This window comes from Synchiropus splendidus, chromosome 7, assembly GCF_027744825.2.
Source record: "Synchiropus splendidus isolate RoL2022-P1 chromosome 7, RoL_Sspl_1.0, whole genome shotgun sequence".
In the NCBI taxonomy this organism is placed as follows: domain Eukaryota; kingdom Metazoa; phylum Chordata; class Actinopteri; order Syngnathiformes; family Callionymidae; genus Synchiropus; species Synchiropus splendidus.
Genome location: NC_071340.1, coordinates 11710084 through 11737182, shown reverse-complemented (window position 1 = coordinate 11737182; position 27099 = coordinate 11710084). Strand labels below are relative to the sequence as shown.

General features: G+C 40.2%; 1 protein-coding gene across 7 annotated transcripts in view; it reads left to right on the top strand.

Moving 5' to 3' along the window:
• grid2 (glutamate receptor, ionotropic, delta 2) overlaps positions 1 to 27099 on the top strand; it is a 410310-nt gene that overhangs the window by 270175 nt on the left and 113036 nt on the right. For all 7 annotated transcript variants that reach the window (XR_008415513.1, XM_053869669.1, XM_053869670.1 and 4 more), the window contains exons 9-10: positions 17171 to 17272; positions 24746 to 24943. Coding sequence is in view for 6 of the 7 variants with exons in the window: in XM_053869669.1 (XP_053725644.1) it covers positions 17171 to 17272; positions 24746 to 24943 (300 nt within the window). In the remaining variant the exon portion in view is untranslated. The remainder of the gene's footprint in view (positions 1 to 17170; positions 17273 to 24745; positions 24944 to 27099) is intronic.

The following is a 27099-nucleotide window of genomic DNA, read 5'->3' as shown; positions in this document are numbered from 1 at the left end:
GCCACAATGTTGTTCTAAAAGTTACTCTTTGAAAAAACCTGGGCGCCGACTTCTGTTTACTCTAGTGGGTATTTGATGTTCGACTTCATCGGACCAGCTACTATCACTTAACACTGCAGTTTTGCAGACTGTATCGTGGAGTTAGACCAGCCTTATTTGTGTGACACATGCCCACGGACAGACACAAACACTTCAGCAGCAGCCGACATAAGCGCTCAGCACTCGCCATGGGTGCCTAAGCTCCGTAGCCAATCGACACCTATACGAAACACTGCTTACGAAGTTGTGCTGAGGGAATTAGGCTTTCAAGGTCACGTTCAAAAAGAAAAAACTGTTGTCCTCCATCAGCTTCCAATACTGTTCAGCACAAGCAAACAGTATAAGTTAACAGTGCAGGTTAACCTAAGTTACGGCACTGACAAAAATATCTGAGTCAATAAACATCATTTTATGTAAATATATCATCGCTCAGAAGTGGGACAAAGATTTTCTCAAAAAACTTAAAAAGAGAAAAACTCCTGTATAAAATAAATATATCATAGATAAGAATATTCACAGTGTCTATTGAAATAAATCAAGCCAAAGTGTCGAAATGATTTTCCAGGTCACTGGAAGTTAAACTTTGCCTTGCCGTCCGTGTGACACATTCTTACTTTAAAATGACAATGACATGCTAATTTGATGCAGTGTTGTCATTTGACAGAGCCTGAAGGTTAGAAAGGAACAGAATGACGCACTGTGTGAGAAAACCTGCGGAGGAACCGAGAGATAACTTGACATTAACTCTCCTCAACTTACAATTTCCAATGAGCTTTTAAACTTAGAAATTATTCTCAGGGCTATATTCTTGTGACAAATATTCCCACTGGCACCAGATAGCGAGCGTACACCGGGGAGATAACCAATAAAGAAGTTTGGCGGATTGATGAGAGCCATCACTGCATCATGGTTGGCTGGTTTCATCACCATTTCTTTATCTTGGTCATAATGTCAGAGTCCTGAAGCTGCGGGAAATACCATGATTGATGTGTTACTCGTAGCACTCAATTGTAATGTGCTTATTTCTCTTTACACACACCTCTCCGCAGTCTGTCTTCAAAGTTCGACTGCAAAGTTTCACTGGTTGTGTTGTGATCAACCTCACACTGTCGCAGTTCTGGCCTTTTTTTCCTGTTAATATATTCTATAATTTCTACCATGAACTAACTTTGCTATTCCTTGTACCATATTGGATTGTCTTGTTACTCTGTATTGCCACGATTTACTTTAGACAGGAACTTAAACGTCCAGTCCCCGTCCCTCTCTGTCCCTCCAATCAGGTCCTCAGTTATTCATGTGAACAATGCCACGTAAAAACTAGCATCGTCTTAAACATGGTGATGTTAACAAAATATATATTCAGTCAAAACTGCAGTTGTTTTCAGAATCTTCTCAATCTTGAGTCAGTTGATCAATAAATTGACATTTTCATGCTTTTTTCATGTAACCATCAGGTTGAAAACCTTCAAAATTGAAGCAATAATAAAACTGAACTCACATCCAAACTTTACTCAGCAAGTTACACAACAATTTAGCGTTTGCAAAAACTTAAACAATTAAAGTTGCGTCAAACGTAAAAATCATCATCAGCATAGCATTAACTTAGTGTTTAGCAGTTAGAATACAAGACATAATTTTGTGAAATAAACTTCGAAATGATGCCACATACCGACATAAAATAACATTTACCATTTGCATGCTGCGTACCACTAAGCTTTCAAACAAACATGGCTAACACTATGAGTTTAAAAGTTCTTCATCAATGGCATCCGTAGGTCTCAAAAAAACATTGGCCTTCCGTTTCTCCCCTGGAACACAACTAAAACTGGGCGGGAATTTCTGGACTGTCCATACCAGTCACATACTAGCACATATTTTCTTAATGTTTCTTTTGGTTTTCTTTTAAATCTCAACATGAAGTTTCCACCCCTGTTAGATTGAAGCCGTCCATATTTAAACTAAAAGCCTCAACACTACCAGAACATTGTTCCCTTTTTGTTCTTATTGATGATGGTGATGTCAGCTGGTTTGGTAGTCATTGTTCACCAGTAGACTGCAATGAAGTTTTGGGACGTTTAACCATCGCAAAAGACAGTTGAAAATCTACTTCAAGATTCTGAAAATAAATCATAGACTATCACTCTGAGAGCAGACACCAGCACACATCTGATGACATGTAGTCGTCTGTTCCTGGTCCCCTTCAACTTTTTTTTTTCAGAAATTGTGGTTGAAATCTGTGTTTTCTGTGAAAAAATATATTGTACAGAGACAATCACGAAAAAACGTTGGAATACTTGATACTATTCCAACTTTTGCATCAAGCATATCAGGAGAATACTTGAACAATTGAACCATAAAAGGGTGAGAAACTTCTACATTTGGCAAAAATGTTCCTGAATCAATGAATATCAATAACTAAAGCCTTGAAAAAAGGTGCTGATTCAAACCGTTATACTTTAATGTTCTATTTTGAATGGGCAGATGAAGCCCATACTGTAGGAGACACATCCGCATAATATATAAGTGATGTCATAAAAGACCCGCTACTTAACAGATAAATGAATCAATCTATGTTTTTGCCTCTGTAATTGCAAGGTTATAACTATGCAATAAGAACAAGCTTATCATTGAGATCTATTTTATCATGCGGACATAAAAATGGAAAGCCCTCCCGAGCAGGTGGTAACCTGTAAAGGAACCACTTAAAAGAAAGTGATTATAATGTGGAAAAAGATGTGGCACATCATCACCCATCAGCAAACATATGCTCAATATTATAGCTTCATCCAAACCGTCCACTCGGTAGTGATTTGGTTGTTTTATTATCAGCTTTAAACACATACCTGCTGTCAGTCTGATTCATCTTTAGGGTACACAAGGAATTTCACAGCTGTCAATGTGGTAAAATCACAAGTATATAGACTGATACACAAACCCCATGGAGATGGCTGTAATGTCAGCAATAGCAAAAGACTGCAGCGGATCAAGTCCAAATGAATTATTCAGACAAGTCAGATTATGTATGTCAAATCTTAATAACTTCATGCAGTTTACTGTGAATCTGCAGTGTCAAGCTTCGTCACGCAACCGTCAAAATGACAGATGTATTGATCAGTCTCTCTACATGGTATTCCTTGATCGTAAAAAAGGGGAATGAGAGGCGTGTAACTGGGAATGCAATTTTAATTTGAACTCTAACAAAACTATTAGTTGCATTGCATCATGGGACATGAGTGGGGGCACTTTTACGACCGGACCATTTACTCTTAAACAGGTATTAAGAAGCAAGATTGGTTTAGGGTTTGAAACATTAACAGGCCTCGCATGAGGGGTTAACATCAATCTTTTATCTGTGACATGCGTTCATGTACTTACACTCTCTTAAATAATACAAGTCTGTCTCTGAATATCTGTTTCTCCGTACCCCCTCCATACTACACGGCTTTACATTTCACTCAGCATGGATCTAAGAAATAACAGAGAATATAATATGCCAGATGACCTGAATGTGTAACTACTTTCTGTTTGCAATAAATGAAATTATCCATGTGTACATGTGTCAATTGCACCCTTCCTGTTGTGATATAAATTTGCCGAGTACTTTTCCAGTAGGATGACAATCCACTGCTTGGTCAAAAGTCATGGTTTGTATTGGTGTTTGAATGGCAGGGCAACAGTAAGGGTTTCCTCAGGAGACCTGACGGTCCATCGCTCGTGCCAGTTTGGGTGATGGTTAGAAAATAGTGTATTGTTGGGTTAGGCCAATAGATGGCGCTCCTGGTTTAGACATAATGTGAGGTTTTATTGAATTACTTGTTCAAGTCCATACATTATGCAGCCGACGGTGCCATCTGGTGGTCTCTGAAAATCGGGACACCGTTTCATGAAACCTCATCTACCCATCACTACCATGTCGTCATGGACCAACAGCTCCTGCTAAAGTTGCTGAATAAGTTCAACCCTTCTGACTTTATCTTGGGCGTACCTTGCAGTAGAGCTCTCAAATCGATAGGTGACAATGGCATCTTCGGTTTTGGGTAGAGTTAATAAGAGTTTAATAGACGTGTCATATATTCAGTTCTGACCTTGATGAGATTTTACTCTGAAAAGAAAGGACAAAAACATGAACAGAAACTCTCTGTGGTGCTCTTCAGTGTCACTGTAGATACTCAATGGTTACCGTGCACTCAGGCTCAAGATAGTGGTTTGTATTTTCATCGATTTATTTTCAGCAGCTCTACTCAGTCTCGCAGCTGCTTCAAATCAGTATTCACTGACGGAGATTCACCACAAACTTTGTATGCAGAGGGAGTAGGCATTTGTTGTCTGCACATAGTGTACTGGCATATATACTGTGTGTCTGTGTGTGTGTGCGTATGTGTGACTGCTCTTTGCAGAATTGTTCTGGACAGATTTGCATTGGTTTGATACGCCATCCATCTTTACCTCCCTCTTCCTCCACCTTGTGTAAGCCCTTTTCCTTATTTCATTTCCTCTCCTCTGCTGTCCTCGCTTGCCAACTCCCTTGTTTATCCCGCCATCGGCTTCGTCAGGACAATATCTGAATGGTATTAGCATGCGTAGCCATGCTTTGGCTTTGTGTCCCGGAGTGTTACCTTAGAATTAATCTCGGAGCAAGGAGAGATCTCTTTGTACATCTGTGTGAGAAATCATTTTTCGTTTGAGAAGTTTAAATATTGCGCTGAACTTTCCTTCTTAAGTCAAATTTAAGCTGCGCCGCTGCATGTCCACGCTCCCTACTGAAGTGTAAACATCTGATGAAAATGAAAAAAAATATGCTTGAACTAGAATGAAGATAATGCTGGATTTCTTTTAGGATTAAAAAGGTCAAAATATAGCTGTTCATTTTGGGTTATTTGGCTTGACATAACATATTCATGTGCACAATCATGCAAGATAAATTGGATTTTATTTAGTGCAGAAGTCATTCATGCGTGAGAACATTAAATCCATAGGTACACATTTTTCTTCATTTAATATTTCTCCCTGACTGCCCTGAATACGTCTTTACATTCCACGTCTTGACTATTGTGTCCCACCATCTCCCTCTCTCTCTCTGGAACTCTCCATCTCTCCTCCTGCCAGCAGGGCCTGCAGGCTTTAAACAGCATTACAGCGTGTAAACCTTGGATTACAGAAGCTACAGTCATCCTTGCACTGCGTGCCTCTCTTTTCGGAAATATACAATTACGTTTATTTACATCCTGCCATGCCACTCATGCGAAAAAGAGATATAAACCGCGTTGGCAGCCCACAGGCTAAACGTGTAGAAATGTATGCCACATCCTGCATGGATAGACTCACAGTCTGACTCCAGCTCCGAGATCCTCACCATCTGAGAGGGAGACTCACCCTGACGTTCACCCTGATTTTTCATTGTTGGAAGTCATGAAGGACACTTGTCAGGACACTTGCGTTGTTTCTTACTTTAGTTGGTATCCACTCTGTTTTCTTGAATTGACAATATTTCACGGAATCTACTGAACAATATTTGTGGTCCAGCACGAGTGAGTAGTGGCTCATAGGTAGACGTGATGAAGGCCTCGAGTTTGACATGAAAGTACTTGAGGTTTTTCATCCAAAAACAGTGTATTTCTAACAATTTAAAAGTGTGCACCTGATGTACTATGACCAGCCCAAAGGGATTGTTTCACACCAGCAGCTTGAATGCGTATTTAATGCACTGGGTCTGGTGAACACACGGTAGGTCCTTGACTTCATCCATTGTGCCATGTTGTGTTGGACTGGTGAACTCACACCACTCAACTTTACAAATGCGGTGGACAAATATATGCTTTGACGGGACACATGAGTGTGTAATTATCATGTACAATACTACACTTAAAAAATACAGGCAGCGGAAGTGGTTTGTACCGCCATCTCTATGGAGGTGTGAGCGAATGTGCGTCCAAAAATTTAAAAAAAAGCTCTAAATGTGTTGGTGTTGTGAGAGCCTCCGTCAAAACAGGTATTGTAACCATCCACTTCAGTTCAGTAAACTTTTCAGTTTAGTAATATAGTGTACTCACTGACGATTTTTGGCGAGTACACTATATTACTTACTATATGATAGATGTTTTTCATCTATCAATGTGAGATTTTGCAGGGTAATTTTGCTTTATTTTGCCGAAACGTGTGTGTGCACCATCCCACACCTGGTACCATCCTTGTTCATGACCTCTAAATGGCTCTGTAGCTTCCTTTCAAAGGCTAGATTTGGACAAGGGAGAGTTGTCTCTCTGCTGGCATCAAGAAATGTGTTAAACAGTGTGTCCCAACAAAGTCTGAAAGCTCGTGGACACCATCAACATCAGAAGTGCACAGTCGGGTCACAGCTTCTGACGAGTGTCTAAACTGTCCACACACGAGACGACAGTGTGACTTCCGACTGCATGTCAGCACCCTCTCTGGCCATCTCTCCACCAGGGTCTTCACACAGCAGTAGCACCTATCAAACAGTCGCCTGAATGAATGTATCAGGTGATTGAAACTGCACACCAACCAGAGCTTCATCGTTTGAAGTGCACTGTTATCCTCGCACCGTTTTGCTTGTTTACATGGTGTCAAACAACATAACCAGGTTTTACGGGTCTGTGACTTTAAGCAGCATGCTGATATATATATATATCATCGTATGATCAACAGTGTTTCTGTAGTTAACAGCTTTCCCTGCTCTTTGATTTGGCTCCCCTTTGAAGGTAAAATAATCTTCCACACTCCCTTGCAAATGCAAATTCAAAGTCTTTTTCTCTACTTTATATTCATCGGTACAGTGCATTACTTCCAGTCAAGAGTAATATTTGTGATGTTGTGCATGTATTAGTCCTGTGCACTTGCTTAGACAGTGATCATTTTAAACCACCCTCTTGACTCACTCATTATTTTATGATGCTAATAATTCTCCAATGTGGTTACTTTTTATTTCAGTCATGAGTCTATTCAGTTCAATCTGATGCTGCGAATAACTGAGAAATATGGTCACGGCTGCACATTGTTCTTTAGCATGTCAGATTTGACGATTCTTCTTTCAAAATAATGAAAAAATAGCGGGTTTGTTTGTTTATCAATGGTTCCCACGCAGTCTCGAACGTAGTCAAGAAACTTGACTGAGATGGATTTGCCATAACATATTCAAACTCCTCTGATTATGCAGCGCCATAATTACATGTTCTTCACGTGTTCCGCCCAAATGAGAATCCTACTTTTCAGCTCATTTATTCATGATTTGCCTCTTCAGTGAAGTGCATAAAAAGGTGCAGTGGCTGAAAACAGGTCTCACGATTCCTAACAATCCCAACCCCACTGCAACGTTCGATAACTAAAAACTTGGAATGTAAATGTATTTGCATGAATATCAATGATGCAATCAATGTGGTGGAAAATACTCCAGTTGCATAATATATTTGACTACTTCTGTTCAAAATGTCCTCCTATTTCCCCTTATAATTTCAGTTCCACTATACGGCATGGTTTGCATTATAAATATATGTGCAATATTTTTTTTATATTCACCTTGTAAAAAAAATGTCACCTTGACATTACAATAAAAATCTGCATCTACTTTAATGATAAAAGGAAAGTTACATGGCTGTCACTTTGTCTCAAAAAGTGGCTTGTAAAAAAAAAATTTAATAAAAAAAAAAAAATATATATATATATATATATATATATATATATATGCATTTCTAAGGCAAATCAGAGTGCTGTAGCACAGAAGCTAATATTCTACCCTGCTGATATTAATACGCACAATTGAATTCTGCAAACCGCTGCAGAAAATTAATTAAAAGAACTTGATGAAAAGTGAAATGTGTCATTCCTTTGATGGTTGGAAACCATCTTCTGCTCTGTTACATTTCACCATATGAGATATTCAAATGTATAATTGCTGACTCCACATGTATGTGCATGCATTTTTAAAGGCATTTATATTTAGCGTGTCTCAAGATTATCCCTGCTGTGCATTAACTGTCCCTGTGGTTTTGCTCTTCCATCGCAACCTGCTTATTCATGTGTCTTCGGCACGATTCTGAGGCGAATGTAAATCCTGCAGGAGCTGGAAAAGAATCACACGAATGATATTACAATCTTCACATGTGACTTGAAAGGACAAATATGCAGCGCACCTGCTGGTGCTGCGGAGATTGTTTTTATGAGCAGATTGTGTAGTGCAAATATATCAATACAGATAGTTTGCCTTTTGGTTTTGTCCCCAGATTCAATGTCATTGTTTATCTCATGTGCTTTTTCTATTGCATATTTACATTGTTAGTATGGCAACCAAATACCATTTTTGTCCCGATTGGTAACTGCTTTTCTTTACTTTAAGCTGCTTGAGTGAGAGGTTTTTTTTGTTTTGTTTTTTTTAGAAAAAACGTTTCTGACCAACAAACATGGTTAATTGATTTGTAAATTGTTTCTTTGACTTTGGCTCGGTCATATTTTTCATAGCACAGATAGCATGTCGGCGTCGCCGCACCAAATCGAAATGCAATTAAAAGGTAACAGTCTTTTTAATTAGTGTGCCGTCGATCCAGAGAACTTTAATTTAGTACATCTCTACTTAAAAAAAGAAAAGAAGAAGGAAAAAAAATGCAGAAGTTTAAACGGATCAATCCGTTCGGAAGATTTGGGCCCTGCCGTTCTTTTTTCTTCAAGTCAAACCAGAACAGAAATGTATTTTGTGAATTCAAATGACTTTTATATCTTAATTTAATAAGATAGATGTAGAGATTTCCTCAGAATAATGTCACAAAAAAACAGAATTTATGAAACAATTCAGCGGTTGTGTGTGTGGCCTGTACACTGCGTTCCTGCTTTTTCCTGCGTGAAGTTATTAACCCTCAGGCACCAGATTATTTTGACAATCCTCTTAGAGAAATGTTGGACCTAAAAAAATGTGTTACTTATTTATTAATGAAAAACAACAAAATGAATAAATATTCAAGAACTTTTTGTGTAGTCCTTTTCATATAACTACAACTGTGGGGTTTCAATAAACCAATGATGGATCGACAGATACGCTCAATGGTGATGACAGTGGAAGCTAGTTTAGCTGGGTGTGGGCAGGAACACGAGGCTCAAATGAAGCAGCAGGGGATGCTGACTAGTAATAGAAATGAAGCCCAAACTGCTTTCTGCAACAAGCTGTCCCTTCTGTGTGAGGTGATGCAGATAGAGAGAGGGAAGGAGGTAGAGCTGCAGACGGAGGATAGCGGGGTATGTGGGCTAAAAGAATAGGAAAACGGGATTGAAAGACTGGAAGAGATTAGAGCAGACAGAAGGAAGACTTGGTGTGCAAGCTGTTGAGAGAGTGCACTGACACACATGTTGCTCATCAGGGGAGGAAAACGGACATGGACAGAAGTAGTGTAACTGCTTAGCAGCTTGTCTGCGTTCGTGCCTGGCTACTGTCTCCCTGCTGCAATGGCAGACAGTGGAGTGTTTGGCAGAGATGACAGAAGGAGTGTCACGGGGCTGGAAGTAACACACCAGGGTTTGGCAGATGAAACAAGCTTAGCGCAGAGAGAGGAGATAGATTTTGAATGGGACGACGGACCCAAGTCTCTTCCACACACGCAACGCTGACGTTGTTTGAACCAAACACGCACAAAGTCCAGTGACGCTGTAGCCCTCCGCTTCTCTTGTCTGAGCCAAGGCTTTTATATGGTCGAACCAGTACGAACCAATACTGGTCTGGGTTTCATTCCTCAAAGACAAGTTGGAAGACTTTTTTATGATGCATTACATGGCAAACAAATAACAATCCATCAGTCAGTCATTTTGATGAAAATGTGACAAGATACGTGCCACACTGTTTTTATAGAAGACGATGTGGGTTTGGGAAAATCAAGAAAGCACTCAGAGAGTGCTGACCTCCACCAAGTGAATTCCCATTTTGATGGCAATGAGGCAGTGGCATTCCAGAGAGATGAAACCAGCGATGAAACAAGTCAAGCGCACTCTGTCGTTCCTTCTCGCTACTGAGAGAGACAATATATCATGCATCAGAATCCATCAGAACTTATTCAAATTATTTTACTTCCAGTCAGATTTGTGTTTGAAGATCCCATCAGTTCTTTGGCAGTGGTAAAAAGGACCAAGGTTGAGAAACCAAGCAACCATTGCAAGAGTTAAAGAGCTCCAAATGTTTTACGTACAAGTGTTTTACAAGAGGGTAATGCAGACAAACCTCCAAAGAATACCAATCTGCTATGTTTCAACTGCAATTTTTTTCTTGGCAGTCTAAGAAGGCAGCACATTAAATGGATGCCAGAGGGTTTCATAGGGTTCCTTAGTTCTAGACTGAAGACCATTTGCTTTATTTCCCTGCTGAAGACAACAATATGAAGGAATCATGACAGCTTTCTCAGAGATCTATATTCTATTTGCATAATTCTACAGCCATGTTTTCAGGCACTCAAGTACTATGTGGTACTTTCCCAAGTTTACTTTTCAACCTTTTGTGCATGTTGACTTTTGTCCAAACCTGCTCAGCAGCTGCGGCTGGCGCTGTCATTTTGAAATGTCACCTGTTATCGACTGCTTCGTGGATTGTTGTGTTTATATGAAACAATAAAAACAAAAGTCACATCGCCGAGGTTCAACTCTTGGTTGCCAGAGGGAGGTGAGGTGAGAAACTCATGAGATGTGATACAGACATTTGGATTGCTGGAGACTGTCAGTATGACATCACAAGAAACATATTCTCACTAAAGCGTTAAATCACAAGTGACTTTTCGTCCTATGTTGACACAGAGATTTGACTTGGGTAGTACCTCACGTAAAAGGAGATTGGGGTTCGGGTCAGCCATGGTACAGAGCTCCCTCCCTTTGGACTATATGTGATGATGTGTCACTTGGTAGCGTTTTAGTCGCAGTGACCTTGAGAGGGGGAGAGCCACATAAGGTGAACTATACTGTAAAGCAAGTGACATCCAAACAGGAATAAAGCACAGGGAGGGAAAAGTTTTTTTAAGGCTGACTTCTGCTTCAACTATTTGACACCTCAAGACAATGTTTTGTCTTACGAACAAGCTTTTGCCAAGTTCTTTAGCTTCAGTATTAGAGAGCAGATAACAGTTGCGTGGCGGCTGGATGTTCTAATCGTGGTGTTGAGCATGTAAGCATGTTCTCCTCCCCAAAAGATGATGAGAGTTATTAGAAGGGAGCGGCTACTTACTGGTGTTGTTGATCTTTACTGGCCCATTCCCTGTTCCTGTTGTCTTAACTGTACATCCAACTCACACTCCTGACTGTGCTATACATCTCCATATGGTGAGTTAAAATTAAGCAGGTGTTTCACCGGCTGTTTGAAACCATCCTAAAATATACATTAATCCTTCAAAGGAAACAAGGAAACACTGAGAACATTGCGTGCTAACAGCAGGACATGATGAAGTCATAATGTGAGAGTCAAAAAAACCCAATGGCTCATTCTCCTGAAGTGCTCCGTCTGAGGCTGAGGTGCATAAATCACAGCAGATTCATGTCGCCCTGCTTTCTACCATATCTGTTTTCTACAGATGCAACATGATTTCCCTGGAGAGCCACATCTAACATTAAAGCTACAATTCAACATTGCCTCAATTGTTTCTCCTACGATCGTCAGCACATTAGGCACAATGGTCCTAATGACAAAAAAAAGAGCGTGATAATGATGGAACACGAATTCCCGGTCGTGAATCCTAATGACATTACAAACAACAACAACATCCCCAAGTAAAACACTTTGTCATATTTGTTTTTGTTCAGTAATTTCTTGACATTGTCTGGCGACATTTATGTGGCCTGCGGAAAGTTTGGAAGATTTTGTTCCAGAAGTTGAAAGACCCATTTTCTTGTAGGGCACAAATTACACATAGAACATGATGCATGACTGTCCATAAAACTGAGCCACTGCCTTAGTCGAGCCAAGACCGGACTTCAGAAATGCATGGAAAGATCTTAGTAAAACAATGGGAGAGAGAAATTACACTTGTCGGAATATGTCACCTCTGCTGTGCCTTGGAAGTGTCAACTCCTCAACAGTTATATGTAGTAAAAGATCATGTGTCTATGACTAGATCTGCTTCAACTACAGTCACTCACACACTCTGCTAACCGTAACACACACTCACACATTTGCTTCACTATTTTTGTGAGAACCGCTCATTGACAATGCTCTAACTTAACCATCCAAAACAAGTGGCTAACCAAAATCAAGAATGAGAATCAAACTTGTGCCCAATTTTATAATAAACTACTTTTACTGACTGTTTTTACCCTCTAAACCTTGTGAGGACAGGCCAAAATGTCCCCACGACCAGGATGTAGACCAAACTTAAATTAGAATGACCCAGTTATTTTGAAGTTTTAATCCTCAATATGAAGCTTAAGCTCATAGGGACCAGCAAAATACCCCCACAAATTCACTAGATGCCCACAAGTAGGTGTGTTTCTAAGAATTTGTCCCCACAAATATAGCTATACAATGACAAGCACACACACACACCAATCTAAATCATGCCTGTGCCATGATATTAAACGCAGTTGAAGGAAGGATATTTTCTGCATGAAAATGTGGTCACCATTGGAAACACACCAGAATATGAGTCAATAAGATTCAGAATTAAAAAATGAGGATGTAGGTGACAATGTTTGCTGATCATATTGTGGTGTATTGTGAGAGTTCGGAAGAGGAAAGGCTGGAGAGAAGAGCAGTATCAGTGTATAGTCATCCAGAGAAAAACAGAATACTGCAGTAATAGGCACAAAGAAAGGTGAGGAAGAGAGTGCAGGCAGGGTGGAACTGGTGGACAGGAATGTGGCATCAAAGAAGTGAGAAACGTGAAAGGGAACCACTACATGAGTGTGGTGAGCAGCAAGTTTCTGGTGTGAAGATTGGGAGTGTCAAGACAGGACAAGGTCCGGAATGAATGAATCAGAGGTGCAGCTCATGAGCACTTTCAAGACAAAGGTTTAAAGGCCATGAGATTTGGAGGTGTTGAGTGGAAAGATATTTTTGTTGGATGAAAAATGTTGGCGATGCGTGTACCTAGGAGCCAAAGCGGGAAAGACAACCATGCGGTTCATGAGTACTTATGCCCATTACTTACTATCCGATCATGGAGCAGTGGAGGTTATGTGTGTTTCAATGACATGTTCAGGGTTGGTTGGAAATGGGTTAATTTACTAGTGATGTGATTTTGGTTGACAAAGACAAGCTGGGAGAAAAAGTGAAAAAAATGAAGTAAATCATGTTCCACGAAACTGTGTCAACAACGAAATGTTTGGTGAAGACTTTGGCTGAGGTATGTGCTATTCCAATGCCGCCCTGGTTTGGTACATCGTATTTATGGTTAAAGAAGTCATTGTCCTGAGTTCACGTCAAGTTGGTACATTTTCCACCAGTGTTGCAACATATGCACACAGACATCTCTTTCAGGTCCCCTTTTCTTGCACTATCCGGAATGTTTGTGAGGTAACTGCTTCCTGGACTCCAGTTTTCCGAGGGTTTCTTCTTCAAACGTTGGCATTGCTTATTCTTGACAATGGATTGAGTGAATAAAGAAAAAGTAAAACTATGCTGCTTAAGTAAAGTTAGCATGAGGTGAAGTGCTGTTATTCACAGTTGAAATGTGTGTTTTTAAGTCCCAAATCATGAGACAAAAAAGCTAAAAACACAGCGAGTCTCCAGGAAAATAACTCCTGCATCTTTCTTTGGATTCAGGGCTGCCTGTCTGTTAAACACACACTTGCATGCATGTAGCTCCGACAGAAGTCAGGGATTTTTGAATCAGATTCAAGTATTCAAGTATGAATTGTTGACTGAATGGCACGTTACAAACACATTCAATTTAGATCCCTCACATTTTCCTTGACTTCTAAACAAAGGAGCACAAAAAAAACAAGCATATTCATCTGAACCTGATCTCCACTCTTTAACTCCTAGCAAGATCCACAAACATCACGGGCAGCACCATCCGTTAATTTGTTGTGCACGTCTTTTGTAAAAAAAAAAAAAAGACAATTAGATCCACTGAAATCACATATGCCCACGAGCGCTGTAGAAACTGCCGCCGCACTATTCTAAACAAAGTGCATGTGACCCCGGTGCAGTTAAATGAGATGCGCCACTGTGCTTTTGCTTGTGAGTCACGGAGCGAAGTTCGAGCTGTTTATTTTGCCGCTCTTCTCAAATCTTATTGCATGATTAAGTGACAGATCAGAGATGTTGACAGAGATATTCAGCCTCATTTGAGTGGCTTACATGGAAAATGCTGCACAAATATCATTAGATAATTCCTCTCTTATTTAAATCAAACATTCAGCTGAAGCCTGAAACGGTCTGTCACTTGGACATCCAGTGGTTACGTGATATACCTAATGTTGAATAAATCTACTTCATTATGGAGAGTTTTTTTTTACCCTTGGCATTCATTTTAATCTTGTATATTTTTACCTTGCAATGTTTTATTGATCGATGTCTGCGAGCCAAAGCATTGTCCTGATCGATCCTCCATGTCACTGGACTACAGAATTAAAGACCTGTTGGCTTTGGAAGTCCTCAGGTGTTTTTCATCCTTGCCCTGAATAACTTAGAAAGTTCCGGGACTTAACTTGGACCCCCTATTGGATCTGTGGAATATGAAGTCAACAAGACCCGCCGGTGCGTCGCTTGGACTCCCGCGAATCTGATAGCAGGAGCCTGTCAGCTTCATGTGGTTTGAATTTAAGAGTTTTCTCAGCTGGATGTGCGAGTTCCCTTTCAAACACAAAGTATGATTTTGATGTCGGGACATCGCAAAGGATCGACGCTGGGTCCCGTCAGTGTTGCGCTCAGTACATGAAACCTCACACTTTCAGTCGACATTGCAATGTAGGTTATAGAGCTGGTACAGACATTTTCTTTTTTTTTTTTTGACAAGATTTGCTCATTTAAATCACACAATAAGTCACATTTTTAGAATCTTTCATCTACTTTGAGTTGACTCCTCTATCTCAAATGTAGTCAACTATAAGTCTAAATCTATGCCTCATCTAGTCAGGAAATCTAAATCCTGGCCAAGCTTTTTAGTAGTGCTGCCACCACCTTACCACCCTATTTTCACAGCAGAGAATTAGCCCCTCTCTTTTCCTGTATAGCATACTTTCATGTTTGTAAGTGTCTTTGCTACAGTCAGAATCATTTTCATGTTGAGCTCAATTCAAGGATAATAATTGTAGTGATGGCCACAGTAAAATGAATTAAGTATAATGGAACAGTTTCTGAATTGGAACAGCAGATTATTACTATGTTTCGCAGCACAAGAAAAGAGATACAGGCAGGAGAGGTTCAAACGTTGGGTGTCCAAGCCGAACAGCATTGGTGTCTTGGAAACACTGACGTCGTTGGGTCGGTGGAAGATGACAGCCAGTGACCTCCTCAGTCTCTGATCTGCCCATGACTGATGGAGGATCATGGATGATGTAGTTCTAGTACATCATCATCAGCTGTGCAGGAAGTACTCCTGGGAGTACTTGGCAAGGATTCTTCTCCTCCAATTTCAGGTGGAAACATTATTGGATGAACTCCAAATTGCCCACAATATAAATTCAATGTTGAAATTCAGTAGAGTTTGAGTGTTGAGCTGAAGGTTGCCGCTATTGTTTTCCTCGACTCCTTCTGCCTTTTTCAAACATGACTAAGTCACAACATAAAGCCATCTCACCAGTTACACAGTGCACTGCGAGACACACTAAAACAAACTTTGTTAGTTCGATCGGCAACACTGTGGAGAGAGTTTAGCCTGCTTGTCTGTGGAACTGCATATTTTATACATGCACTACTGTCCATAAACTTTTCTGCATTTCTTCCTTTGACACTTGCTGTAGTTGATACTTCTAATCCTCAGGAGCACATACATATTTTTGCCTTCTGATAAGAGGGAGCAGTTGACAGTAGTGTGTGTTCGGTGCATAGAGTGGACTCACACACTGTGATTTAGGGTGGTATTGACTCTGGGATTACGGCGATAAGGATGTAGCAGCAGCTCATCTGTGTTTCAAAATCAACTCCGGTTTCTTCAACTCAGAGACAGAATTTGACATTGCCCATGATTTTGGCTGTACAATTCTAGGATGAGACGGAAATGTGTGCGAGGGGAAGTCAGGCTCACTCTAGCTCCACATCTCCCCCATCAGGCTGAAAGGAGTCTCACACTCATGCAGACTTTTAATAGCTGTGGGTATGGATTTCGAAATGCATCAGGATAGACTGTTCACTGGTTAAATGATAATGAAAATATGGTCGTGACAATAACAGATGATGACATTTCTGCTCACAGTATCCTGTTGCCCCGCTGATCCAGTATGCATGATGCTAATAAGTGAGCAAGTGAGCACGTTTATTAGACGCGCTTTAAGGAGGAGGAAAGGTTCAGGAGAATGCTTATCATTCCATTCCATTGTCATCCACAGTCCATGAAATGTAGAACCACAATTTGCGAAGACAGAATAAAATAAAATAAAATAAAATAAAATAAAATAAAATAAAATAAAATGAAATAAAATAGCTCATGACTGAAATGAATGAAATGAAATATATTCTTTGATAATCCTTCTGCTTTCATTTAAGTCCAAGTGACAGACAAGATCAGTATCAAAAGTTTGACATATGGGAAACACCAAGAACAAAACTTAGCAACGTTGAAAAAGTATGATATGATTAATGATAAACTATTATAAAGTAAGTATGTCAATGCAAGATCAAATATTTATTGGAGTAATTTTTATTTCATTGTGTTATTATACTACTACTACTACTACTACTACTACTACTACTAATAATAATAATAATAATAATAATAATAATAATAATAATAATAATAATAATAATAATAACGATTATTATTATTATTATTATTATTAGCAGTAGTAGTACTAGTAGTATCTAATAGCATTGTGTGTGTGTGTGTGTGTGTGTGTGTGCGCGCATTCTCCTCTACTCTTTGTTTCTCGGAGGTTTGTGTTTTGCTTGACCTCTAAAAGGTGTCACATTACTGCTGAACAAATCGGTGTACTGCCATCCCATCATGTGAGGTTTACCTGGTCTCAGTTCATCTGACCGTGTTGTTTGCTTTCATTGCAGCTGGCCACATGGGATCCAGTTCATGGATTAAACGGGACTCTGTCAGACAGGAAATTGGAAAACAACATGAGAGGAGTGGTGCTACGTGTGGTCACAGTTTTGGTGAGTAGATTGGTCCACTTTGTTTAAAAAAAAAACCATGCAAACAGAAAAGAATGACTACAACTGCTCCTAATATGACACATTTGGAATGCGCAATAACCATTTCAACTTCAAAACTGCAACTGCAACTGCAGCAATAAGGGTTTAGTTTCTTTACTGTCCAGCTGAGATAGAGCGAGAGCACAGCCAAGGGGGAGTGAACCCCCACTGGTGGGTCAGGGATGGAAAAGATCCCTCGCAGGTGAAGTGCTCTGAGCATGTCCAACACTGAAGCTTTCGAGGTTACTCCTCAAGAAGAAAGGGAAAAGATAGATGACTCTTCTCACCTGTAAATGAAAGTTCAGAAAGCCGTCTTTGCGTAACCAAACCATTTGTGGCTTCGCTAAGAGGCAAACCACTTAAAATGCCAGCAGGAGATTAGCATCAGTCTTCGCACATCACGGTGTTCTGACGCATGATTTCAGCTGGCAGGCTTGTGCTCTCTTCCGCTGGCTCGGCGGAAGCCACAGCGATGGGGCATCATCGAGATGATTTCAAATGTCATTTCAAATATTCGGCTCCTGTTATTGTTGAGGACGACGTGAGCGACAGCCACAGATGTGAATATTTGTTTCCAGTCATTTCTGTTCATGAAGACATCCACATCCGTCTCGAATAATGGGTGAATTGAAACCATCACGTAAAAGGTCAAGACATGGTTGATGGTTCATTTGCTGATGTGCCATGCTAGCATTGTTAACGCGACAACCCGGCGACATTTGACTGCCAGGTGAGCAGACGGGTGGTGACCTGAGGACAACCAGCTCTGTCCGCCCCATGCTGCATGCACGAGTGCTTTTACAGATCGATTCTCTGAATATTATGCCTTTGAAGTGGAAAAAAGTTTTCCCCGTCATTTTTTTTCACGTTCTGAATTTTCATTACTATTCAGCAGAATAATGTTCCTGTGGATGTTTCTCCCTCATTTTACCGATTTGTTGGTTGAACCATGATGTGATTGAGGCTCTTTGGGGAAGAAAAATAAAATAGATGAAAATGGCGTGAAATGTCCAGGGTGCAGCCGATTTCTTTTCATGTTGGAATTGTTGGAGGGCACGTGCATATTATTCTGTGTGATGTGCGCTTTTTCCAAAGGGTTTTCCGAGCAGATTGTTTTGGTTTGCCTTCAGCCGCGCTTCTTCTAATAAAACGCTCTTGAAGAGGCGGTGTTCTGATAGATTATCATGGTCGCAACACGCAGACGTGAAATTGGTGAGCACCAGGCAATTCCCAAGACATTAACCCGTTAAAGGCTGCGCTGGTGAATAGGTATCGATTAGCAAATTAGCGCCATAAGTACTTAAGATCATACCGCTGTAAGGACCGATGACTGGATCGATGTAATTGATTTTTGAGCGCTGCATAGATTGTCCGGTTGATGGTGATGCTGGATGACTAAATCGTAATACAGGGCAAGTGACAGTAGCAAAAATGTATTGAAAGTATACAGAGATTTTATTTTACAGCCTTCAAAAAAATAAAAATAAAAAAAAAATATATAAAAAAAAAAAAATATATATATATATATATATATATATATATATATATATATATATATATATATATATATATATATATATATATATATATAATTTTTTTCTTTTTTTCATTATTGTCCTTCCCACTGTTCCGACCAGACTCCACCTGTCCACCCTGTTTGGACCTGGCTCCACCACAGCCAGGTCCAAACAAGCCAGGTAACCCACGGAGCAGCAATTGATCAGCCTTTCCCAGTGGTCTCTTCCCATGACTGGAAAGCTACCATTGATCAATGTTCAAGTCACTTAAAGTGTGTCACTTCTGTGCTAGTCTCTGATAAATGCGTCACGTTTCCAATTTCGCTATCACTTTCTGGATGCCTTTATTGGCAGACTAACACTATAGAAAATGAATGTTAGAGCCTGAGCATATATGTGCAATGTACAGATGCTAACGCTCCTGCAAACTGTCGACATACATTACTATGACTCGATATGCTTTCCCTGTAATGGGAGTTTCACAGTAGCCATTTTAATTACATTTAATAAACGGCAGTTCTACTGTTCTATTTGTAATATAGTTGTGGTGATGATGCGAACAAAACAATATGTATCTGCTCCATATTTTCTCCATATTTTATTGGACCCAGCGCCACTGCAAAACCCTCGTCTCAACCACAGCACCTGGCGTAATCTCACCAGCGATTCCCGTGGTAAAATATATTTTTGCCAAAATCAGCATCCATTGCTCAGAAATATTGGTTTTCAGTTGGACACGTATCGACTTGCAAGGCGAGTCACACAAGCACTGAACTGCATTAAATGTCTCAGCTGGGATTATCGCCTCTAAAAATCCATGAAATTGTGCAGCACACACATTTTGAATAGACAAGAGTCCTGTCACCATCAACCTGTGGCTTCGCAGCTTCGCTTCTGGTGATACTTTTATGTTGTCACAAGTGGCGTTGTAAATCTAAATGTGCAAGTTCAAGCTAATTTACCCATGAAAACCATGCACAAACATCATCAACTCAGAAAGTCATGTTAATCCTCCCGGAGTCATCCCGACAGCCTTGCACTTTAGTCTGTGTTTAGAATCTTCCCCGCCTTTTGTTTACTGCTATGAATGTTTTGAGATTATACAAACAGCCCATGGCGAAAGATGAATGTTTCAACTTGAGTTCATGGTAGTTCAGATGGAAGCAAGAGACATTTTTGATCCTCAAATAACCTCCGTTTGACATCATAATAAAACAAGCCACGCGATTACCCTTGAGAAATCGCGTGTACGCTCGCGCTTAGAAAAGTACGGCGACAGATGAGTGTGTGATTTAGGATGTTCCTTACGCTCATTCGTCATTCAGACATCCGCTAAGTGTAGTGGCAGCAAAGTGTCTGGCTGCACAACCTAGCCGCCAGATATGCTCTAGAATTAACAGATTGGTCATTCATTAAACACTGAAGTGCAGCCCTTCCCTCTGCGTGGAGAAAACTTCTTCCCAGGCTGAGCTGGCTGCTGACCTGCTCTGCCCAGTCATAAATCCCAGCACTGCTAGTTGCCAGTAAAAGTGCATGTTAAATCAGATGACAAAATGCTCCATTAGCTCCCACTCGCGCCATTTTCCCATCACCTTGCCAGGTAAAGGTGAGGTGAGGACAGGACGCTAATGTGAATATTATTGAAGAGATGGTTCGGAACAGCGTTGTACGGTCATTATTGTTGTTTAAGGGGCTTTATATCTTAAACCTCATTACCTCAAAGGCCATTAGGTCGGTTGAATTCTGCCATTACAGGAATGATTATGCTGACCAGCAGCCCTCAAATTAATGAATTGAATAATGCTATCATAATTACAGCAGCCAGAACATATGCTTTCCAAGCACACTTTATTGATTTATTTTTTGTTTATGCTCACAAAGAGCTACATAAGAGAGAGGGCTTTCAGGAGGGCATTTAAACCAGGACTGTGCCAGTTCATCAAAAAAATATTTTGCGACAAAATGTTTTTTTTTTCTTTGAAAATCGTCTCCGTTGTCTTTAGTTTCTTCTCGTACAATGTTGAAAAAAGATGGATCTTGTTTTAAGGACTGCTAAATCATTGGGAAAGTTCATTGTCAATTCAGTTCAGCTGTTTTACACTGATAATTCAGCAGTTGACAATAAACAAGGAAGGAATAAAACACAAGGAACTTGCTGTTTTCATGTTGGCGTTGGGTTAAGTAACATTGATAACTGAATTTTCCCAATATCGCTTGATAACATGTCCAATTTTCTTTCTCTACTTTACATTAGTAGTTTTAGTGATGCACCACGCTGGAGGGTTCTTGTTATGGCTGTCTATGGGATCAGACCCAATTGCTGAATTGTTGCAGGTTGACAAAAGAAAAAAGAGGGTAGATTTAACAAGGTTTATGAACAATGTCATGAGATCTTAAAAGTAGAACAGGAAGGAGAACCAAGGATGCCGGAACTAGAACTCAGACCGAGAAATACACTCAAGGGCAGGGGCCAAACCTGGAACGGAAAGGAGGTGAGTTATAAATCAAGCCAGGGAGAACACAAGAGCACTCGGAAATTAACTCACAAGGCCAAATAAAATGAAATCACTCAGTGGTGGAAAACACACACCCACGAGGAAAGCGAGAAAGCAGAAAACAGAGCGAAGAGAACCAACTACGGAGGCGGCAGAAAGAAGATCAAGCACGCACGGAATTTAGAAATATATAACAGGAACATGAGAGAATGGAGGGTCGAGAGAGAGTTTACCGTGAGGACGGGCAGCAACCATCTGGCAGCGCAGACTGGAACACAGCTGCTGTGAAGCTGAAGACAGAGAGTGGAAAAGGAAAGGACACACAGGAACAACAGAAATAACAAAATAAAACCACGACAGAAAAAAACCATGACTGTTCTTCTACTATTAACAGCATTAGTTCTCTGAGACTATCTTCTATATATCTGTAAAATCTAAATCAATACTTGGATCTAATAAGTCTAACCATTTTAGATATTGATACAGTTTATTTTTAGCACATAGCAATTCATGCGATGGGTACGAGCTTGATGGACACGTGGCACACAAATCAGGGCCCGAGGGGGGAATATGACTACAAGTGAACATGGGTATTAGAGGTCAAAGCAAAATTGGAAAGACAAAGTGGAGATGAAAGAGGAGGTGTCCATGATGTAGACAGATGTGCACTGATATTGCACAATGACAGGGAAGTCTGTGGGTGTAATGGATGAATGGGTGAAGGAAGATAAGGCATCCTCAGCGTATGTTGAGGGAGAGGGGGCTGCTGTGTGGAAGGATGCCAAATGCTGTATATCAGAGCTGGTGGAGGGACAAACTGCAGGAGAGAGAGGTGGAGATGGGAAAGGACCAGATGAGTATCTTGACACAACAATGGTTTCACCTGCATGTGAAAGTCATGAGAACTGGAATATCAGCCAATTAAAGACAGTGGCTCGCGTTTCTCATGCAGATGACTTTAGTCAAGCGTGACTTCAAGTGGATGGGGAAAGAAATAGGGTTGATTAACCATCAAAGCTATAGTAAGAATCTCTCAGCGTTTGGCCTTTCACGTTTTCAGTATACGTCTTCAGTATTTTTTTTTTTTCATTGGTTTAACAACACAATGTATTTCATAAGCTCTGCACTGTAAAAGCAGTGTATACTCAGGCTTCCAATGCTTCTTCATGGTGACAAGTATGTGCTACTGACCTCACCAAACAAAACAACGGCATGACATTGACCACGGTTACATGTAGAACGTAGCCTGCCAAGTCCGATTGCATCATGGTCTCCCGGTTAACGTGCATTGGAGAGTAAGTTGAATTACTGAGTAATGCACCTCCATGACAAGGGGTGGCGCCAGGAGCTTTTTCAGTCCTTCCGATTCGACACGGTTCCTATGGCAAATGTGTGGATTAAACTAGGAAAGTTTTTTTTTTTTTAGACACTGCCATCATGCGACCGGTTGCTAGCATTGTGGCAATGTCTACTAAAACCAACAAATCATGTCCATGCGTGAATGCGGCTGAAGAAAAATCTACACATTTGCCGATGAGTGTCGTAGCGAGTGACAAAACGCAGCTAATATCAGGTTTGTGATGTGTTCACCCCCGACATCAGACCAAGGAGCACGTACTGCATCAGCTCGTGCAGCCGCACATCACCCAGTCCCATAGTCCAGCTACTCATGCTACATGCTAGCTTAGTCGGGCTGTTAACCACATTATCCAAGTCATATAATCCATGACTAAGAAATTGAAATTACTCTCTAGTAGTCGGGCTAAGCTTACATGCATTTTAACTTAGCCAGACTAACGCAATAATTTGGCTTTCTGATATGTCTTCCCAACACATACATCTTCTGATACATCATGTAAACATGCTCAGTGTTTCCCGGGTTGGTATGAGAGCGGGCTAGCAAACATACAACAGGACCTCTGGGCGTTTAGCTAGAAGGAGTAACACCTAGTAGGAGTTAGTTATTTCTTGTTTCAACAGTTTCTTAATGGTATGAGTAAGTCATGAGCAAAAAATGGTGGTGTGGACCCCCACATTTGTTTTATTTTTCAATTTGAAAAATCCATGTAATAGGTTCAAGGCCTGCAAAGTTCAGACTGTAATCTCATTTCTGAACTACTTGAAAGTAATTGGATTTATAGCATTTCCCCCTGATTATTGTCATAATTATTTTAGCAAACATAAGTGTGCACACACGAGCGCGAGCTGGCCAGTGATTGATGGCAGCTTGTAGCTATAGAGGGTCTTAGCATGCATGTCCACTCTCCCCCTAATAGCTTATTGAACGTCTGAAGCTAGCAAGGATTAGAAACCACCAAGTTAATGCATTGATAGCCTTTGTGTGTGTGTGTTTGTGCAGACATCCGTGTGTGCTTAATGCGCAGCCAGTATCCACTCAATAAGATACAAGCGCTCATAAATCCAGCGAATGTATTGGCCTGAGACGTTTAAGTCATCAATAGGGATTTATTAAACTGAAGCGGAAAGTGTGACAATAATGAAAAACAATGCCTTGTGTGCCTGTAACCGCGACTGTATCTCTTCTGTCCTCATCCTACCCCAGCTCTTCTCTTTGGCATATTAATTGCCTAAAATGTTGTTTGACTCGAACACGACTGCCCTTTAAATGCCACGTAGATATTCGGAAGTAAAGACTTTGGGAGGCACAACAGATAACGGTGCCTTTACACAAATTGCCTGTGTCCTGTATGCGCCTTTTTCACTGCCAAATCTATTCAATGTATCGCACACTTACCCTGTAACAAGTCACAATAACTTTCCTGAGGCAGGCGGCCGCGTCTCCATTGATTATTCTCTGCATAGAGTCAAAGCAAGCTGCGGTTGTCCGGCGTCCTCTCTTCTTCTGGAGGTTTTCCATGGGCCTGCAAGAGGTGACCACCGGGCAGACCAGGGACCAGATGGAGAGATTAAGTCTCTGTTCTTGGAAGAGCTGGTTGAGCTAAAGTGGCAGGAGGAAGAGAAATATGGAACTCACTGATAAAACTGTCCCCCACAATAGATAAGTAGCTGTGAAAGAGATAATGCCCCTGAAGGTCACTCTTTTTTTTCCCTAAGCACTCTCCCACCTACGTTGTTTGACAGAACACAAGCCAAAGATCCATCTGTCTTTATGAATGTAAAGTGGTGGAAAAAAGGTTGTCGCATTCTACTGTGTGCTGACGGCAGGATAACTATTTATTTTTTATGTGATTTCTTTTTTTAAACATTTTCTTTTTTGACTTGGATACTAACAATGTTGAGCAATGACATTGATAGTGTCAATTTCCCTTTTTTTTTAATGTTTCATTACATTTACAGGTCAAGTGATTGTACATGTCTGACACTGCTTCTGATAAGCTGCAATGAGAATCTGTGTCGGCAAATTGCTGCGTGAATCATTGGGATTTCATGCTTCTTTGTAGGAGGAGCCGTTTGTTATGGTGTCTGAAAACGTCCTGGGAAAACCAAAGAAGTATCAAGGCTTTTCGATCGATGTCCTGGATGCTTTGTCCAACTACCTGGGCTTCAAGTATGAGATCTACATTGCACCTGACCACAAGTACGGCAGCTTGCAGCCTGACGGTCAGTGGAATGGACTCATGGGGGAACTAGTCTTCAAGGTGAGTTGTGAAATGCCTCTAATATTACATGTCAGCCAAAACCTTTATGAAAAATTTGAAATGTGTTTTCCCTGGCCATATTTTTAGACACCAAAATATTTTTTAAATCTTAATTGAAATTTCATTTTTCTTGTCAGTTGCCAAAATAGTGGCAACCTTACTCCCGTTTATTATTTTTATTTAAGTTTTTTTAAAAGCTTTTTACTGTTCAGGCCTCTTGAATAGATGTGTCACAGAACCTGAAAGTACTGGACCCTAATGCTTGTGTTGTGGAGAGAAATGGAGACTGACAAGTGAAATTATAATTATCATTCATTAACAATACCACGGAACATACAAGAGGGACCACTGAACAGGGAGAGAAAACAGAGGAGAAAAACAGGAGCACTGAAACTTTAGCAAAAAAACATAGCAAAAAGCAGAATAAAACAAAACACACTGGCAGAAATAACAGACAAAAAGTGAAGGGGATAATGTGGCCGCAACTCATGCACAATAGACCAAGAACAAAAATCCCATGCTGTGGAAATACGCACTTACAGCCCAAATCAGAGAATAAAGTGAACAAAATGCACGAGGAGGTTGAAAAGCACACTCACGGTACAAATCTAACAAAAAGCTGTCGCACCACAAAAAGACACAAAGAGATCAAGAGAGAAGTCAACTTTATCAGCATAGGAGCACGGATGATCTGACAACACAACCAGGAACCAGAAAGCTTATAAAGGCTCACAGGTGCACTGACAAGAATATTGTTTCCAGCTGGGTGTCATTGCCTGTCAAGCAAAACAAAGGGAGAACAAACACAATAACAAAATCGGATGCAAGGTGTGTTCTTAAATAGTTTCTCATAGGTTTTAGTTTTTCGACTGTCATAGTGATTTTAAGAACTGCACATGTAGAAGTATGCATTTATTGCCCCAATTGGTACAGTGATAACAGATGTCTGCATTAACAACAACAACAACAACAACAACAACAACAATAATAATAACAATAATAATAATAATAATAATAATAATAATAATAATAATAATAATAATAATAATAATAATAATAATAATAATAATAACAACAACAACAACAACAACAACAACAACAATAATAATAATAATAGGTTGTTTTTTTTTTCATATGAAAAATGATCCAATATTATTGGCCCAATTAATGAGGAGCTTTTTTTTTAACTCTGTTAAATTTTGAGGAAGTTTGAATTCATTCAGTTGATAATTTGAATCAGAATCAGAAGAACTTTACTAATCCCAAGGGAAATTGTGTTTGTCACATGCTTTGTACACAACATATCACGATAAATTAAAAAGAAATAACATTATAAAGTGCAAACAAAAACAAATAATATAAAAGATCTTAGAAAAACAATGTGCAACAAATGCAGTTCAAGAACAGAAAATGTGCCAAAAAACCCTTCATTGTATTTTTTTCAGGGACGAATACATCCGGAATAAAATTCAAAGTCAGCATACAATCACTGCTCTTCCTATTATTCCTCAAATCTTCATTTTATGATGAGTGTTTTGCGATGAGTTTCCACGGTCCTCTCATATCAGCAGTTCGACTCAAACAGTTTGTTGAAATGGTCCCATTGCGGCGAGGCTGGATGCTGACATCCCCTTGAAAACAACTCGTGAGCACAGATGAGATCGACGGACTGCAATGCAAATCACATGACAACGTAACAGAAAACATCAGCGCACTGACAAGAAGTGCAAATATTGTCTCAATGCTGCGAAATGATAGGATTCTGGGTCTTAGAAAGTGTGGAGTGACGGTGGATTGAGGGAATAATTTAGAGTTGAGTGGTAACAGATGCCGTTGCCTACAGGTTCTTCCTCTCCTTCCCACAAACAGTAAATAGTCGTTACACGCCATTACCTCCAGTTTTGCCGCTGCTGCCGCTCTAAATATAATTTCAGAATCCATCTTTCATGCTGCCAGGTTTGCTGCCCTAAACCCAAATTCTGGAGCAATCAGTCTATTTCCCAAATGCTGTCGGCAGTCTGCAGAATGACGGGCTTTTTCAGTGGCCAATAAAAGACTGATACAAATAATTCCCAGCACATCAAAGTTTCACTTGTCGTGCTTGTTGCCCTTGGACGGCCCTTTGATTCTTTTAACCACAGCATTGTTATATTGGA